This window comes from Pan paniscus, chromosome 18 (genome assembly GCF_029289425.2).
Source record: "Pan paniscus chromosome 18, NHGRI_mPanPan1-v2.0_pri, whole genome shotgun sequence".
Taxonomy (NCBI): domain Eukaryota; kingdom Metazoa; phylum Chordata; class Mammalia; order Primates; family Hominidae; genus Pan; species Pan paniscus.
Window position 1 is genome coordinate 59,744,865 of NC_073267.2, and position 18,277 is coordinate 59,763,141.

The 18,277-nt window shown below is 59.3% G+C and overlaps 1 protein-coding gene across 11 annotated transcripts in view; it reads left to right on the forward strand.

Moving 5' to 3' along the window:
• ADCY7 (adenylate cyclase 7) overlaps positions 1-18,277 on the forward strand; it is a 72,444-nt gene that overhangs the window by 42,175 nt on the left and 11,992 nt on the right. For 8 of the 11 annotated variants that reach the window (XM_034940129.3, XM_055099538.2, XM_003819811.5 and 5 more), the window contains exons 2-14: positions 73-511; positions 2,610-2,813; positions 3,889-4,050; positions 4,829-4,978; positions 5,507-5,655; positions 6,790-6,901; positions 11,051-11,178; positions 12,887-13,045; positions 13,254-13,386; positions 16,537-16,728; positions 17,103-17,137; positions 17,681-17,764; positions 17,955-18,027. In XM_034940129.3, coding sequence (XP_034796020.3) covers positions 341-511; positions 2,610-2,813; positions 3,889-4,050; positions 4,829-4,978; positions 5,507-5,655; positions 6,790-6,901; positions 11,051-11,178; positions 12,887-13,045; positions 13,254-13,386; positions 16,537-16,728; positions 17,103-17,137; positions 17,681-17,764; positions 17,955-18,027 — 1,752 coding nt within the window. In that variant the 5' untranslated portion in view covers positions 73-340. Of the gene's footprint in view, positions 1-42; positions 512-2,609; positions 2,814-3,888; positions 4,051-4,828; positions 4,979-5,506; positions 5,656-6,789; positions 6,902-11,050; positions 11,179-12,886; positions 13,046-13,253; positions 13,387-16,536; positions 16,729-17,102; positions 17,138-17,680; positions 17,765-17,954; positions 18,028-18,277 lie in introns of all 11 variants that reach the window. The other 3 variants (XM_034940128.3, XM_063597982.1, XM_034940133.3) reach the window with 2 other exon arrangements.

An 18,277-nucleotide genomic window follows, 5' to 3' on the forward strand; every position in this document is an offset into this window, starting at 1 on the left:
CGCTCTCCCTGATGCTAGCCCTCCCCTGACTTGGCCCATTAGGTCAAGTTCCTGTCTGCTTCGTCTCCGCAGAGCTGAGGAACTGCGTGTGGAGTCAGCCCAGTCTGGATGCACAGGAGGATGCTGGCGGCACAGTGAGTGAGGCCTGGTGCCAGAGCTGTGCGGACCCCTCGTTGGCCATGGAGCAGCAGGCCCAGAGGCCCTCTCCCCAGCCCTGCTTGCCTGCCTCGGAGAGGACAGAGGCCTAGGCCCACGGGGGAGGGTGTTGGCAGACAGATGCCCTCCAGGCCCTGGGGCCTCCTTAACGGCCCCTTAACGACACGTGTGCCAAGGGTGGAGGATGCCAGCCAAGGGGCGCTACTTCCTCAACGAGGGCGAGGAGGGCCCTGACCAAGATGCGCTCTACGAGAAGTACCAGCTCACCAGCCAGCATGGGCCGCTGCTGCTCACGCTCCTGCTGGTGGCCGCCACTGCCTGCGTGGCCCTCATCATCATCACCTTCAGCCAGGGGGTGAGTGAGGGCAGCCCCTGGGCTTCACGTCTCGGCCCCAACCTTGCCAAGCTGCTATCTTCTCTTAGCCTCAGTTTCCTCTTCTGTAAAATGCTATGCTTTTTTGTTTGTTTTGTTTTTGTTCTTTTTTTGAGACAGAGTCTCACTCTGTCACCCAGGCTGGAGTGCAGTGGCATGATCTCGGCTCACTGCAACCTCCATCTCCTGGGCTCAAGCAATTCTCCTGCCTCAGCCTTCCGAGTAGCTAGGATGACAGGTGCGTGCCACCATGCCCAGCTAATTTTTGTATTTTTAGTAGAGACGGGCTTTCACCATGTTGGCCAGGCTGGTCTCGAACTCCCGACCTCAGGTGATCCACCTGCTTCGGCCCCCCAAAGTGCTGGGATTATAGACGTAAGCCACCATGCTCGGCCAATGCTCTGTCTTTTACAGCACATTTAGACTGGTAGAAGACAAGTTTCTAATTTAAAAAAAATGTTTTTGAGACTGGGCCTTGCTTTGTTGCCTAGGTTGGCCTTGAACTCCTGGGTTCAAGTAATCATCCTGGCTTATCCTCCTGAGTAGCTGGGAGTACAAGCATGCACGACCATGCCCAGCCTCTCTAACTTTAATTCAATTTTGAAGTCTGGAGTGGTTTCAGACATTACATTAACTTGTCCAGATAAACTACTCTCATTTTTCTCCATGATGAAATTTGATTCTACTGAAGACCTGGGTCAGGGATGGCTTGCGTATCACTGCCCTCACCTCCTGTACCCATGCAGACATCATTAATCAATCCCTACACTCCACACTGAGCCTGTCTACATTCTCAGAATCCTCCTTTTGTTTTTTTTGTTTGTTTGTTTGTTTGTTTTTGTAGAGACATGGCCTCGCTATGTTGCCCAGGCTGGTCTTGAACTCCTGGCCTCAAGCAATCCTCCTGCCTTGGCCTCCCAAAGTGTTGGGATTACAGGTGTGAACCACTGTGCCCGGCCTCAGAATCCTTTTTAACACAGCTCTCCAGGCTGGCACCACTCATGTCATTTCTGGCCCAGGCAATTGCCTTGGTACAGCCACTAGCTGTGTTTAGCTATTGAGCATTTAAAAAGTGGGTAATGTGACTGAGGAACTGCATTTTTCAAAAAAAAGAGTTTCACTCTTGTTGCCCAGGCTGGAGTGCAATGGCACCAACTTGGCTCGCTGCAGCCTCCACCTCCTAGGTTCAAGTGATTCTCCTGCCTCAGCCTCCCGAGTAGCTGGGATTACAGGCCCATGCCACCACGCCTGGCTAATTTTTGTATTTTTAGTAAAGACAGGGTTTCACCATGTTGGCCAGGCTGGTCTCAAATTCCTGACCTCAGCTGATCCACCTGCCTCGGCCTTCCAAAGTGCTGGGATTATAGGCGTGAGCCACCATGCCCAGCCCATTTTCTTTTTAGTGAATGTAAATTTGATTAGCTGAGTTCTAGAAGAACACTCAGAAACTCCAGGGTGTTTATGTGAGTGAAGTGGCCAGGACCTAGCAGCTGCCAGTGCAGCCTGGATCCATGTGGCTACCAACCACAGGACGCTTGCTACTGTGTGCCAGCCCCCAGATCAGGCCTCTGCCCCCACGGACCTCCCGGATGCTCTGCCGGTCCCGTCCCACCTCTGTGCCATTGCCCCAGCTCCTCCCCTGTGGGATGACTTTTGCTGGTATCCCTCACCAGCCTCTGCTCACTCACTGAGGGCCAGGCGCAGTGTCCTCTTTGGGCGGCTTTCCAAGGCTCTGCCTGTGAATGAGTCCTGCCCTGTGCTTGTGGTATCACCTGCGGCTGTGCACAGAGCACCGTGGGAACCCAGAGAGGAGGCAGAGGCAGATGGAGAGTGATGGCATCATGGGCGGGGCTGTGGGTGATGCTCTGGTTCCCGAGATGATGGGAAGGGGGTGGTTGAGGCAGCCTTGGCAGAGGCGACAAAGGCCAGAAGGTGAGTGGGAACCAGGTATGGGAGGGTGCATCCACACCCTTCATGTGGAGGAAGCTGTAAGTGAGGCAGCCGGCCCGGCAGGCTTTCTGGAGGAGGTGGCTCTGCACTGGGGAAAGCCAAGGCATTTCTGTCTGTTTGCTCCACCCAGGACCCCTCCAGACACCAGGCCATTCTGGGCATGGCGTTCCTGGCGCTGGCGGTGTTTGCGGCCCTCTCTGTGCTGATGTACGTCGAGTGTCTCCTGCGGCGCTGGCTCAGGGCCTTGGCGCTGCTCACCTGGGCCTGCTTGGTGGCGCTGGGCTATGTGCTGGTGTTCGACGCATGGACAAAGGCGGCCTGTGCATGGGAGCAGGTAACGGGAACTCTGGACTCCCTGCCGGCTGCGCCCTCAGCAGCTCCCATCCCCGTGGTTGGTGGGCATACCACAGGCCCTTCCTGCCCCACGCTTGGCTGTGTGTCTAGGATGGCCCCAGGCTGGTTTTGTCCCTGTGAGTTCTCTGCATTGACAGGGCTGAGGTGGGGAGAGCATCCACTTGGACTTTGGGCTGCAGCACATTCGGGTGGCTCCAGTTTGGTTGGAGATGACAGAACTTCAGCTCAAAGAGGCAAAAAGGCACAAACTGGTTCCTGTGTCAGGAAAGGCCGAGGGGTCAGTGCTGGGCTCCAGCGGGTAACTGGAACTGGGGCCTCTGGACAGCTTCGGCCCCGGGCACGCTGTCCCCAGGTGGGGGCAGAGAAGTTCACAGCGGCTCCAGGCTGCCCACCCCAGCTGAGAGAGAGGGCCCTTTCTCAACCAGCTCGACCTGCAGGCTTGAGCCACACTGGCCTGGCTGTGGTCATGGGCCCAGTCCCGGAGAGGCTGTCACCAAGCGGTAGCACACTCTGACCAGTGGGCCTGGGTCCTATGACAGCTCCTGTGGCTGGGGTCGGGTGGGGTGAGGCCCAAGGAAACCATGTGGACTGAAGGGGAGGGAGAGGGCAGCACTCCCAGAGGGGTGGACGCAGGACCAGCCGGTGGGGATGGTGGGGCAGCTCTGGGGGTGGAGGGAGGGCGGGTGGGGCCGCATTGCTGGAGGCAGCTGGTGAGAGGGTGCCTCAGCCTCCCGGTCATCATTTCTGCTGAGCGAGAACCACGTGGCAGGGGCACCAGGTGGGGGCTCCCTGGATCACGCGGGGCATGGAGCCTCCCACCTAGGGTGGCCACAGGCAGTGGATCAGCACAGGCAACCGTGAACCTTGTGGCCGGGCCCACCCTAGAAACACATTATGGCTTTTCTTGTTCCCTTGTATGTCTGCCCACGCAGGGGGTGGCGAGGGAGCCAACCTAAGGATACACACTGGGTGGGCTGCTGTGGTGCAGGGTTCCGGGGGCTGTACGGCCTGGGGCAGCATCTTGGGGCACCGGGCTTACCAGGCTGCATCCACAGGTGCCCTTCTTCCTGTTCATTGTCTTCGTGGTGTACACGCTACTGCCCTTCAGCATGCGGGGCGCTGTCGCCGTTGGGGCCGTCTCCACTGCCTCCCACCTCCTGGTGCTCGGTTCTTTGATGGGAGGCTTCACGACACCCAGTGTCCGGGTGGGGCTGCAGGTGAGGGATGGGCTAAGGCCTCTGGGGGAGGTTTTGTGGTCTGGGTCTAAGGGCAGATGGGGGGGCCCCCTCTGGGTGAATCAGACCCAAAGGCCCCGGAGCCGTGTTTGCAGACAGCCCGCTCCAAGGCCGGGCCCTCTCCAAGTCTGCTCGGAAGCTGGGCTCCAGGCGTGGCCCCGCCCTCTGGCCTTTGCTTTGCTGGCCTAGGGCTCCCCTGTGGCTCAGCCCTCAGGGTCGTGACCTCAGGCCTTGCCTCCCGGTTCAGGGACACTGTCATGGGGTGAGTCCCATTGCCGAAGTTTCCCCTCGCAGGCCCTGTCCTGACGGGGCTTGGGGGAGTACCCCAGGACGCTGCCTTGTGTCTTTGTGTTGAATGAGTGAATCTTCTGTTCATAATTATTGGGGGTTTAGAGATGTGTTTTCCCCCTGACCAGGCCTGGTGTCCTCTCCAGGCAGAGGCTGGCCCTCTGCACAGCCAGCTGGGTGCTGTGCCCTCTGGGACTGCCCTTAGCACGCATGCCCCTCGGGCCCTGGGCTCTGTGAGGTGGTCTCTTCTGCCTCCCTGGGTGTCCTGGTCTTGCAGTCCTAGTGACTCACTAGGAGACTAGCTCCTGTCTGGGCCTCAGTTTCCCTGTCTGCCCCAGGAAGAGTGCCATTCTCAGTGGGTTGAAGGTCAGGGAATGGGAAGAGGTGCCATCACTAGTCCGCCTGGGGGTCTGATGCCTCGGGAGGGCATGGGCCAGGCCACATAATGAGCCAAACCCCGGTCTACCCGCAGCTGCTGGCCAACGCAGTCATCTTCCTGTGCGGGAACCTGACAGGCGCCTTCCACAAGCACCAAATGCAGGATGCGTCCCGGGACCTCTTCACCTACACTGTGAAGTGCATCCAGATCCGCCGGAAGCTGCGCATCGAGAAGCGCCAGCAGGTGGGACCCGGCCCCCACTCCTCACCCTGTACACCCCTGTCCTCTTCCTCTTTCTGTTGGACATGAGACACTCATGCTGCCATGTGCATGAGGTGCAAGGCCAGACACCCATGCAGGTCTCACCTCGGTGAGTCCTGGGCTCCAGCAGGGTAACCATAGCCTGCTGACCCTTGACTCTGCCTTCCTCTGTGTGGTTTCAGTCCTGGGCACGCTGTCCCCAGGTGGCGGCAGAGAAGGCCATAGTGGCTCCAGGCTGCTCACCCATCAGCTTAGCCTCCCCAGCTGAAAGAGCCCTTTCTCAGTCAGCCTGAGTCCCGGGGGCTGCTGGGTACATGTGAGGTAGATGCCCAGTTGGGTTGGTGGAGGACAAGAGCAGAGATGGGGACATTGTGGGCAGGGCAGGCAGGCAGGGAGGATGGGGGCCAAGGAGGCCAGGTCTGGGCCCTGATGCTACCCTGCCTGTCCCCCGCTGGTCCCTCCGCCGGTCGCTCTGCTGGTCCCTCTGCTGGTCTGCCCACCCGCACCCAGGAGAACCTGCTGCTGTCAGTGCTTCCGGCCCACATCTCCATGGGCATGAAGCTGGCCATCATCGAACGGCTCAAGGAGCATGGTGACCGTCGCTGCATGCCCGACAACAACTTCCACAGCCTCTACGTCAAGAGGCACCAGAACGTCAGGTGGGCGGTGAGATGTGTGATCAGCATATCCCGGGGACTGGGTCCACCGTTCCGCCGGCCCCCAGGCGGCCTCCCCGCCCTATCTGGAGGCTCAGACCCCTGCCCATATAGGGATTGGGAGAGGGCCCCATGGTTCCAGGTCAATCTGGGGCCCTCCCTGGGCCTCAGAACCCCCACTTGTGGGCAGGATCAGATCAGGGCTCTTAAATTAGAGAATTTAGATTGGTATTGAAAGATCTAGCACCCCCAAAAAACTGTAAAACTGTGAGCAAACATAGCTTTTGTGAAGGAAGGGGTCCTTTCAGATGGTTCTCAAGGGAGCACAGGACCCCCAGAATGAGGTAAAGCCCCCCGGCCTTGGTGCCCAGGAGTGCCCCGGTTCTGACACCTGTCTTTGGCTGATTTGCAGGGAACCACAAAGTTTTACTTGAATGCACTGACATGAGTTTGTCAAGTGTCGATGTGGGTGCTGGGTGCCGTTGAGTGTAGATGTGGGTCCCAGGAGACCCCCTGGGTCCTCTGCCTGCAGCGCCAGCATTACATCCAAGGCTGGCCTGTTGCCTTTTCTCTGGGCTGTGGATGGTCCATGAGCTTAAGTACTTTGGAGCAGGGAGAACTGGTGCAGATGCCAGCTCTTGGCTTCCCAGCAAGTCTCAATGTCCTGGAGACTCAGTTTGTGCATCTGTAGAACGGGAGTTCTGCAAGGGCTGTGTGAGGACTCAATGCCTGTAAAGTGCTGGGCATGGAGGTTGGCTTGAGGGAGCATGGAGCTGCCTCTCGCCAGGGAGTTCTGAAGTCTGTGCTGTGGTGAACATTGGATGGGAAAGGGGAAGGCTCCGGGCTTCCTGCAGGAGTGCCCTTCGGCTGTCTGCAGTGATAGGGCCTGGGGTGGGGCCGAGGGCTCCTGCAGGCTCTGAGTTTTGCTCCCTTCTGCTTTAACGTGAAGCCCCTGGAACTTTAATCTGTCTCTATGGCTGGGCGTGACTCTCCCATCCCTATGGAGGCCGAGGAAGGACAGGGGTGAATGGGCTCAGGCCTGGCAGGCTCCTGGGGCTCCAGATAGTCCTCCGTGCTCCTGCTGCTGCTGTCCAGGAGCCTGGCTCTGACACTCCTTTCCACCTGCCCCATTCCCAGCATCCTCTATGCGGACATCGTGGGCTTCACGCAGCTGGCCAGCGACTGTTCCCCCAAGGAGTTGGTGGTGGTGCTGAATGAGCTCTTTGGCAAGTTCGACCAGATCGCCAAGGTGAGCCCGCCGGCCTACAATGGGCAAAGCCAGGCCCCTCCCCTGCCTATTACATCCCCAGCGGTGTCCTGTGTTCAGCGCCCTGCTGGAATTGGGATGGGGAGGTGTGGCTGAATTTTAGCATCCAGCCAGTAAACACAAGCACCCCATGGTAAAGGTGGGGGTGAGTGGTGGCCACGGCAGCCAGGATCCTGTGCCCCCAGAGTGAGAGGCCAGTGGGGAGACTGACAGTGCACACTGGGCAATATACTGGGGCTCTGGAGCTCAGATGGGGGCTCAGGAGGAGGAGATGGCTCCATCCTCACTGGCAAGGCTAGCAGCCTCCACTCACCTGGTAGCTCAGGAGGACTGTGGAATGCCCAGCCTCACCCAGAAGCTGCTTTTCACAGGATCTGAGGTGAATCATGTGCACATTAAACTTTTACATTTTGTTTGTTTGTTTTTGTGAGATGGAGTCTCATTCTGTCGTGAAGGCTGGAGTGCAGTGGTGCCATCACTGCTCACTGCAGCCTCGACCTGCCAGGCTCAAGTGATTCTCATGCCTCAGCCTCCTGAGTAGCTGGGACTACAGGCATGCGCCACCACGCCTGGCTAATTTTTTGTATTTTTTTTTTTTTGTAGCAATGGGGTTTCGCCATGTAGGCCAGGCTGGTCTCGAACTCCTGACCTCAAGTGATCATCCCCTCTTGGCCTCCCAAGTGCTGGGATTACAGCCGTGGGCCACCGCTCCTGGCCCACCTTAAAGTCTGAGATACTTGAAAAAATATCTGAGGAGGAAAGGGAACAGTGTTCTTAGCAGGGGGAACAGCACAGACAAAGCCTGGAGTAGAAAGAAAGCCCCGTGTGTCCATGGGGTGAACATGCTCAGTGTGCATGTGAGGTGTGAGGGGGACAAGGGCACAAGGTCTGACATGCAAGGACATGAGGGCTGAGGCGAGGACCAGGATGCTGAGGAGCTCGACACGTGCCAGGCAGGGAGGGGGTCAGGCAAGCAACATTTCCATTAATGGACCAAATGGTCCTGAGAGAGGGTAAGTGCCAGGCCCTGAGTCTGGGTGGGGCCTTGGGCCTACATGGTATGTGCTTTGAAGAAGAGAAGTGTGGGGTCCAGGAAGCCTGGGGAGCACCTAGCCCAGCCTCAGGTGATCAGGGCAGGCTTCCTGGAAGTGGTGGCCATTAAATAGAGACTGAAGTGTAAGATTTAAGGTGGTGGCTCCCTATCCTGGCTGTACATGCAAATCACATGGAAAGCTTAAATAAAACACCAGTGCCCGTGTCCACACCCATCAGAGTTCTGTTTTGTTTTGTTTTTGAGACAGAGTCTTGCTCTGTCACCTAGCGTGAAGTGCAATGGCATAATCATGGCTCACAGCAGCCTCAACCTGCCTGGGCTCAGGCGTCCTCCCACTTCAGCCTCCCGAGCAGCTGTGACTACAGGTGTGCACCACAACCCCAGGCTAATTTTTTTGTATTTTGTGGAGATGGGGTTTTGCTACATTGTCCAGGCTGGTCTTGAATTCCTACGCTCAAGTGATCCACCCACCTCAGCCTCCCAAAGTGCTAGGATTACAGGCATGCACCATCATGCCCTGCCCCATCAGAATTTTTTTTTTTTTTTTTGAGATGGAGTCTTGCTCTGTTGCCCAGGCTGGAGTGCAGTGGTGTGATCTCTGCTCACTGCAAGCTCCGCCTCCTGGGTTCACACCATTCTCCTGCCTCACCCTCCTGAGTAGCTGGGACTACAGGCGCCTGCCACCACGCCTGGCTAATTTTTTGTATTTTTAATAGAGACAGGGTTTCACCATGTTAGCCAGGATGGTCTTGATTTCCTGACCTTGTGATCCGCCTGCCTCGACCTCTCAAAGTGCTGGGATTACAGGTGTGAGCCACTGCGCCAGGCCAGAATTTGTAAGAGCCCCGCAGGTGTCTCTGTGGGCAGAGAATCAATGGTCTAGAACTTGATGGGAGGCAAGTTATGACTTCACACTGGGAAGAATTTTTCATGATCAGAGCTACTCAATCCCAGGAGGGACTGGAAGTGGGCTCCCTGTTGCAGGGGGTAACCAAGCTTCTACAGGATTGCACTGGTCAGGGATGCTCTGGAAAACTGTCCCATCCTGGGGATTGTGGACTGAGTGACTCAGAGGGCCTGTCTAGCCTGGAACCTTCCTTCAGGATCTGCATGGCTTCTGAACCAGCAGCTGGGAGCCCCAGAGGTTGGGCCTCATGTGAGGCAGGGGCCCTGGGCTCGGGCCACACCTGGCCCTTTCCTTACCATAAAGCCCACACAGAGGGTCCCTTGCCCTTGGACACAGTCTTCCCTCTCCAGCAGGCCCAGGAGGCGTGGCCCTATTGCACAGATGGGGAAAGGGAGGCCATGGCAGGTGCCAGCTTCCCAGTCAGAGCATCTAATCTCTGGGCAGAGTTGGGCAGGGCTGGTCCCAGCCTTTTCTCCTATCAACAATCAGATTCCAGAAGTGTAAGCTCTTTCCAAGAGCCAGGGCCTCCTCTCTCAGAGGCATACAAGTCACACCTCCGCACAAGACCCAGCTCCCCAACTCCAAGTGTCAGAGACACAGGGGACTGTCAGCCGGTGGAGCAGCCTGGGGAATGTGGCCTCTCCTACATCCCCGAGAGCTGGGCTGGGTCCATGGGCAGTCCTGTGCCTGGTCCAAGAGGAGATCAGGGTAGCTGGAGCCTAGTATCCAGGTCTGCCAAGATTGCCTGCTTTCTAGGAAAGCCACTGTCCTCTTGTCCTTGCGGTCACTCAGAACTCACTCAGCATGTGCCAGATGGGGCCCAGCAGGAAACATCTGGCACACGCTGAAACTGAGTAATTGGCGGAGGGCACAGGCCAGGGATGGTTCCCAGGCTGGGCAGGTGCAGGGGACCTGGAGGCAGGGCTGGTGCTGTGTCTGGGGCCTGGGTCTGTGATGGCTGATGGGCACAGAGTAGGGACGAGGACAGGATAGGCTCGAGTCCTGGAGACAGATGGTGTTCCAGGAGCAGGCCTAGCCCTCATGAGCCTGCAGGACAGAGCCCTCTTAGCTCCCTCCTGGCCAGAAGCCAGAGCACAGGGCCACCTGCTGGGGCGTCCAGTCTGAGGGTCAGCTGAGTGGGGTAGAGGGTGGGGAGGGGAGAGCAGAGGCAGATGGCGCTCCTTCTTCAGCTCCCCTAAAGCCCCACCCACGAGGCCTCGGTGCATGTGGCCACCCTTGCTAAGGGCTTAAGGAGGGTCTGGTGACGCAGCAGTGCCTCAGATGAACCTCAGAGGGCTCTCGGGGGTCCCCTTCTCTCCCTGGGCCTTTTCCTATGAGTCCCCACCCTCGCCGCTCTCCTACTCTGCCCTCCCCATTCCCTCTTTCCTCTCTGCATTGATATCTTTCCTCCCCACCCCTAAGCCCTGTCAGCACAGCCACTGCTTGGGTGACCTTGAAACCTGCTGATCCCTTGGTGTGTACACCTGTGACCTCTGTCCTCACCCCCCACTCCTGCAGCCTCCTGGCTGCCTCGCAGTCTCTTCCCCAGCTTTGTGGCCCCAGGGCTCCTGTGAGTCCTTGAGTACTCTTCCTGCAGAGACTGGCATGGCCGGCTCTCTCGGTTCCTCGGGGTCTTAGCTCAAATGTTTCTGATTCCAACTCTGAGAGGTCTTCGCTGGCCTCCTGGGAACATCACTTCCCTCCTGTGCCTTGGTTTTCTCCTTAGCCCCCATCACAGCTGGGCACACTGTATTGTTTTTGTCTTTCTAGTTTAGTGCCCACCCCTCCTGCCTGCGTGCAAGCTCCGTGGCTGCAGAGATTTGCATCTATTTTGTTCACTGCTGTGTCCCCTTGCCTGGCCTGGGGCCGGGTACTCAGTAGGCACTCAAACATTACCTGGGCAAATGAAACCAAGGCAGACCCCTCCCCGAGGCCCTTAGGAACACTCGTGTTCACCTCTGGTGCTTGCCTGCGGGTTCCTCCTGGGGAGGCCCCCATGTCGCTAAGCCTTTTGCCAGGCCCAGAAGTGGCTCCTGGTGACTGGACCCCAGGAGGCAAGCCCCCAGCCAGGAGAGAGCCGGGTGCACCCTGGAGGGTGGGGGGAGGTGGCTGTCATGAGAGGTCCCAGCCCCACATCTTCCAGTGACCAGGCCCTTCCCTCACCCTGCAGGCCAACGAGTGCATGCGAATCAAGATCCTCGGCGACTGCTACTACTGTGTATCGGGCCTGCCCGTGTCGCTGCCTACCCACGCCCGCAACTGCGTGAAGATGGGGCTGGACATGTGCCAGGCCATCAAGTAGGTCCTGGGGGGGCCCAGGCCCTGGGTCCTGCCCTGTGGCGGACCCTCCTGGGCATGGTAGGGGATGTGTCATTCTCATGTCACAGATGGGGAAACTGAGGCTCGGGGGGTTGGGGGTGAAAGCAGCTTGCCTGGACCACCCAGCCTGCTGGAGGATTCAGACTTCATCTGTTTGCGTCCCTCCCTGTGGTGCTGCCTGTGACTGAGTCCCAGAAAGCATCTCCGGAGCTCAGAGCTGGGTGATGTGAGGTCAGGGCGGTGGGCTCCGCTCCCCTCAAGGATGGGGTCTTAGCAACAGCAGGAGGCTTCAGGGCAGGCAGCTGGGGGACCTTTCAGACCCAGGGGTTGACTCCAAGGCTCCATCTGCTTCCTGCTCCCCAGTGAAGATCCTGGAGTCAGGCTTGGTCCTGAGGCTGCGGGGAGACCCCCAGCTCCCCTCTAGGTCCCCTGTGGCTCTGAGCAGCTGGGGTCTGTGGGAGGAATTTGCCGAGAGGGCTGTATGGGGAGAGGGCCAGGCAGGCCCAGCCAGGCTGACCAGTGTGGGGCAGAGCAGGGCCCGGTGGGGCTGCCCGTCCTGGACATCAGGCCGTGTTCCAGCCTGTCCTTCTCCTGAAGTCCTGCCATAGGTGGCTGGTGTTGCCAGAAAGAAGCCTGGGCAGAGCTGGAGGGGCCTGGCCTGCACCACTGCCTGTGTGACCTCAGGCTGGCCCCTGCCCTGTAACAGGCAGAGGTTGTACAGGCCCTCGTGCACCTCTGGTTCCGACCCTGGAAGGCTTGGTCAGTGCCCAGCCTTGTTGGTGGACACGTGGTGCCGCTTGTCATGGGGACTCAGGCTCTGTTCCTGTCTTGGGGGTCCCCTGTGCCCCAAGGAAGCTCTCCCGTGGGGCTCCGCTCCTGTGCTCAGTGGTGCTAACAACTCCCAGGGCCCCTGCTTCCCAGGGATTGGGGGGGCATAGAAGGTGCCCATGGTCTGGGCCCCTGTGTTCCTTGTCTATGCTAGGTTTTGGGTGGTTCCTGGACCCCCTCTGTAGACGCCAGTAAACTTTATTTATTTATTTATTTATTTATTTATTTATTTATTTATTTATTTATTTGAGATGGAGTCTTGCTGTGTTGCCCAGAGCGTATCTCGGTTCACCACAACCTCTGCCTCCTGGGTTCAAGCGATTCTCCTGTCTCAGCCTCCCAAGTAGCTGGGACTACAGGCGCCTGCTACCATGCCCGGCTAATTTTTATATTTTTAGTAGAGTCAGGGTTTCGCCATATTGGCCAGGCTGGTCTCAAACTCCTGACCTCAGGTGATCTGCCTGCCTCAGCCTCCCACAGTGCTGGGATTACAGGCATGAGCCACCACGCCCGGCCCCCAGTAAACTTTTAAAACCCAGCCAGTGCTGCTGGGCAGGGAAAACACCCAGTGATGGTATTTTAGGTCCATCAACATGGGCTGTAGTGACTAGTTGGAATTCCTCCTCCCTCCTACCTAGCCCTTGAGGTCAGCTGTGGCCACACCTACTTGTATGCTCCCGGGGATGGGGCACTCAGCTCTTCCTGAAGAGGCAGCCCCATCAGGCTGAGAACATTCTCTCCCGTGGGCTGAGCGCCTGCCCTGTTCCCACATGCTGCCCTGTACCCACCCCACACCTGGGAGCTTGAGCCTGTCCCAGGGCTTAGGCAGGGCTGGGGTGACTGGGCCACTCTGCCCCAGGCAGGTGCGGGAGGCCACGGGCGTGGACATCAACATGCGTGTGGGCATACACTCGGGGAATGTGCTGTGCGGGGTCATCGGGCTGCGCAAGTGGCAGTATGACGTGTGGTCCCACGACGTGTCCCTGGCCAACCGGATGGAGGCAGCCGGAGTACCCGGGTGAGGCTGGGCTGGGTAGCAGCAGGGACAGAGGCCTGGGGCTGGCTGTGGATGGAGGGTTCTGCGGTTGGGGGTGGGGGTCAGGTGTGGAGGGAGAGATGAATGTAGAAAAGCTGGCCTGGGGCCCAGGCCTGCCTGCTGTGCATCCCTGGGTGGATGCCAGCCCTCTCTGGGCCCCAAGGCTCTGCCTGACTTGGGTCTCCCGTAGCCGGGTGCACATCACGGAGGCGACGCTAAAGCACCTGGACAAGGCGTACGAGGTGGAGGATGGGCACGGGCAGCAGCGGGACCCCTACCTCAAGGAGATGAACATCCGCACCTACCTGGTCATCGACCCCCGGGTACGAGGGCTCAGAGGCCGCAGCTGGGGGGGACCCGGAGGGACTGGAGGGGCCCTGGAGAGCCTGGCCCACACCTTGGAGGAAACCCCCATGTGGAGGGAGAGGTGGGGAAGGGCCCTGCCTGGGCAGGAGTGAGCTCCCTGTTCCCAGGCACATTCTAGGCACTGAGTAGCCACTCCCTGGGCCTCCATTCTTTTCTATGTGATGGGAAAACAGCGCCTGCCTCACCAGAAGGAGCTAATCCGAGCGAGGCCTTCGCGGTGCGCCTGGCACGTCACAGCATTCTATGTATTCTCGTCACTCTTGGTTTATTTTCCATGAGGTGGTTATTAATCTCCCAGATTTCCGAGAGACACACTTTCAAAACAAGCTTTGGATGAAACTCAGGAAAGCAGGGAGTGGCCTGGGAGCCACTGGGCAGGAGCCTCTGAGTGTCCTGGGTGCTGACCGCAGGTCCCCTGGTGGCTCCAGGACCCCACGGTGGAGGAGGCAGTTCCACTGCCCTGGCCAGGTGGGGCCCGCCTGGGCCTGTCTGCTGCCCGACCCTGGCCTGCTTCAGGGAGTCCGGCACGTCTGGCCACTTCTCTGTGAATCATCCTTGAGGCTTGCTCAAGAATGTCGGCCCAGCCAGCGAGTGGCTCCTTTCCCTCTGGTCCTCGCTATGCCTTGGGGCTGGCCCGACTGCCAGACCCTGGGGGACCAAGGGCTGGCCTGTGAGCCTCCCTACACATCTGCTGGCCTCACTCTGCCCCCAGCACCCCCAGTGCTGCACCATCCATACTGAGCCAGCATCTGGGAAAACCCCTGCTGGTACCTGTGTCCCATTCCACCACCCTCCTAGAATAGGGCCCTGATCCTCGCCCTGTACCCCGGCCCTGGCCCCGCCCCTCCAAGCCCCTTCCCCTGCTCTCCTGTCCCCCTCACCCCACCTGGTCTCCTCCTGCCCTTCCACTACCAGGGTGGTGGCACCCGCAGGTCCCTGCACTCAAAACACTCCTCCCTCCGTCCCTAATGCCCTTGCTTGTTTATCCATTTTCCTTGTCTGTTGTCAGCATGAGTGCCATGCCGGGGGGCTCCTCCTCTCCAGGCTGCAGCCCCCCACCCCGTGCTGAGATGGATGCCCGGCTCGAAGCTAGTGCTCAGATAGCCCTTGAATGAGTGAAGCAGAGCTCCTCACCCAGGAGGCTCCAAAATCCACCCCCGCAGGCTGCCAGGTTGAGCAGGGAAAACTGCAGGCTGCCTGGGCCGACTTGAATTTCAGATAACTGTAAATCATGTTTCGCATAAGTGTTGCACGCAGTACTCAACTGGACAGTTGTATTTATTTGGCGGCCCCACCTTCCCCCCACCCCACCCTACCCCACCCCACCCTCTTTTTTGTTTAACTTCATTTATCCACACAGTTGAAAGTTCAAAAGGTGTGAAGGGCGTGTTGTAGAAAGACTCCTTGTCCCCAGCCGGCACATCTCAGAGGGGACCTGTGCAGTGAGTTTCTTGTATTACCTCCACAGGGATTTTCACGGACACCGAGTGAACTGCGAGTCCCCCCACCCTTCTTGCTAAGGTGGCAGTGGCGGGCCCCATGGTCGCGCACCCTGCATTTTTCCTACCTTGGGGACATCCCTCCTGTGTGCAGGGTGCTCGTCTGTAGCTCCTGTTTTTGACATGGAGGTGGATTTTCTGCACTGGCTTCTATGGGCTCTGCCTCACGCCATCGCTGCGTGGCCTGGCTGGGGCAAGGTGGGCTCCTGTGGACTGGATGGTGGTTGCAGCTGCCCCCGTGGGGCTCATACCAATGCCACGCCCATTCCGAGTAGGCATGTGTTTGCTCAGAACTGAGGAATCTGATTTTTGTTTCTGCTTTTTATTTGTTTCTCAGGGGGCTGGGGTGTCTGGATTCTCTGCTAAGTGCCAGTGACCTTGAACTTGAGTGGCTAGGTGCTGTGTAGGCAGAGTTGTCACAATGGAGGAGGGGACAGAGAAACGCACCCACCCCCACCAGGTTGCTCACCACAGGGCCAGCGCGCTCTTCCTGCTCTGGGACACTCACCGAGGCTGAATTCCACATGGCTCCCGTGGCTAGGCAGATAGATGCAGCTAAGGGCTTAAAAATGTTTCTATCCCAAAAGGAGGTGAGAGGTTTCCAGGAAAGTTGCGCTGTGGCTTATCAAGTGCTTGTAGCTGTGGAGGCTTGTCCATGGGGTGTTTGCGGGGCCCTAGGAGACAGGACTTCCGGAGGCAGAGGAATGTTTCAGGGGCTAAGGAGAGACTCAGCAGACCTGGAGCCCGCTTAAGCTCATCTCTGGTGGCCTTGCGGGTCTTTCTCTTCCCTGTCCCTTTTCCAGTCCTGTCTGGCCACCCCAGCTGGCGAAGGCCTCAGGCATGTGTTCTTGGATCGGGGTGGGGGTCTCAGGTCTATGGCATGAGTGGGGGCGGGTAGGGCTGGCCGTGCATTCAGGGCCTGGCTGAACTACTGAGTGTCCAGCATGAGGCTGGGTCTCGCAGGCACATGGCAGGTCATGGCCCTGTGCCATCTGCGGTTGGGGGCCACACAAGTGGAACTCCCTGGATCGCTGCCCTGGGGGTTGGCTGGCCTCTGGCTTGGCCATTTCTCGGGGCGGCTAGCACCCCTCTTCCTCCTGGCTGCTTCTCACAGGAAGGAGCGAACGCGTGCCGGCCACACGTGGGAGGGTAGGGTAGGATGCCTGTGGCTTTCCCAGGCGCCTCCTGGGGAGGAGCTGATGGGTGCTCAGGCCCCAGGGACTCTCTGGTTCCAAGGAGCCTCAAGGGCAGTGGGGCCTCGGGCTTGGGACCCGAGCCCTGCCTCTCTCCCTGGGGAGGCAGAGCAGGGTATGGGGTTGGGTACAGTGGTGGGTACCTGCTAGCCTCTTCTCGGCCTGGGGCAGGGCCAGGGCACCCAGCTGGGACCCCATATGGCCTGGCCTCAGAGTGCACCAGGCTTTGGCTGGCTAGTCCCCAAGGGCAGCTGCTCTCCAAGGGGACTGCAGGTTGAGCAACTTCTTTGCTGTTTATTTTTTCACGGGCTCAGGGTGGCGTCACACTTCAGGGAGAGCCGGATGGGGATGGCGGCCCCTTCCTGGGCCGAGAGGGGAGGAGGTGGCACAGGCCCATGTCCATGTCTGCCCGCAGAGCCAGCAGCCACCCCCGCCCAGCCAACACCTCCCCAGGCCCAAGGGGGACGCGGCCCTGAAGATGCGGGCGTCAGTGCGCATGACCCGGTACCTCGAGTCCTGGGGGGCGGCACGGCCCTTTGCGCATCTCAACCACCGTGAGAGCGTGAGCAGTGGTGAGACCCCCGTCCCCAACGGGCGGAGGCCTAAGGTAGGTCCCCCTCCCACCCAGAAAGCCAGGGATTGGGGCCCCAAGCCAGGACCAGGAGAGTGAGTGCTGAAGATCTCCTGCCCTCTCAGCCTCACTGTCCCCATCTGTAAAATGGCCACAGCCTCTGCCCCACCTCCTGGGGCTGGAGAGGAAGCAAAGACATTTGGAGAATACTCCAGGATGGCCAGGAACATCCCTGTCCTCCTTGATGCCTGGACCACGCTCAGCTATAGTCAGGATGTCTGTGGCTTGGACGACCCCAACACCTTGTCCTGTGTATCAAGTGCCGGAGGGGCTGAACCTGGCCCAGCAGTGGCCTTCAGGGCCCAGTGTTCTGGGGGAATGACTGTATCCTTTCCTCCCTTCCCTTTCAGAGCGTTCCCCAGCGCCACCGCCGGACCCCAGACAGGTGCGTGCCCTGCCCTCCTGGCCAAGTCCTGCTGCAGCCACCTCCTCCAAGCAGGCTGCCCTGACCAGCCTCTGCCCAGTGGGCAGCTCCACAAGGCCCAGCCCAGGACCTCTGTGAAGTTGGCCAGGGCTTGGGTCAAAGCATTTCTAGGAACCAGAGTTTCCTGGCCCCTGGCCCTTCTACATGGCCACATGATGGAGCACCTGTTGTATGGTGCCCTGGCGGGGTCAGTGGAGTCGGTGGAAGGGAAGGAGATGACTGTGGGTGTCCTGGTCCCCATGCCAATCCCGGGAGTGTAGCCGAAGATGCCTTAGACTGGGGCTCGGGTCTGCCCTCTGCCTCTGGCTTGGCTGCTGGCCAGCTGGGCCATGCTGGGCCATGCTGGGTCCTCACTCGCCCTCTCTGGGCCTCAGTGGGACCCACCCATTCCTTCACCATCCCACCTGAGGTTCTGGGACCCCACTGGTGTCTACGTCCACACCCTCCTCTGGGAGAGTTGGAGGTGGTCGCTGTGCCGATGCAGTTGTGGGTATCTGATTCCAGAAGCATGTCCCCCAAAGGGCGGTCGGAGGATGACTCGTACGATGACGAGATGCTGTCAGCCATTGAGGGGCTCAGCTCCACGAGGTGAGGTCTGAGACCTCTGTCCACCCCCCTCTCCTCTCCCCCTCGGATAGGGGTCCCCCATATGGGCAGGCCCATCTCATACCCCATGCCTGGTGGCCCAGCCTTGTTCCTTCCCCCTGCCTGCTGCCACCTCCTGAGGGAATGGACCCCTTCCCAGCCCCCTCCTCACCGCAGCTGCCCCCGCCCACAGGCCCTGCTGCTCCAAGTCCGATGACTTCTACACCTTTGGGTCCATCTTCCTGGAGAAGGGCTTTGAGCGCGAGGTGAGGGCCCCCAGCAGCCTCCTCCGCAGAGGGACGGGGTCTCCAGGCCTGGGGTGGGGTGGGGGACGCAGGTCATGGGGCAGCCTGTGTTCCCAAGACCGGCTAGGGGAGGGGCACTGAGAATCCACAGCTGCTCCTGGGCGGGGGGCAGGGGCGGGGCCAGTGCAGCACCAGCCTGGCTCTCTCTCCTGTCGGCTTCATTCCATGACCCAAATGCACCAGAGATTTGCCTCCATGGGTCTGCAAGACT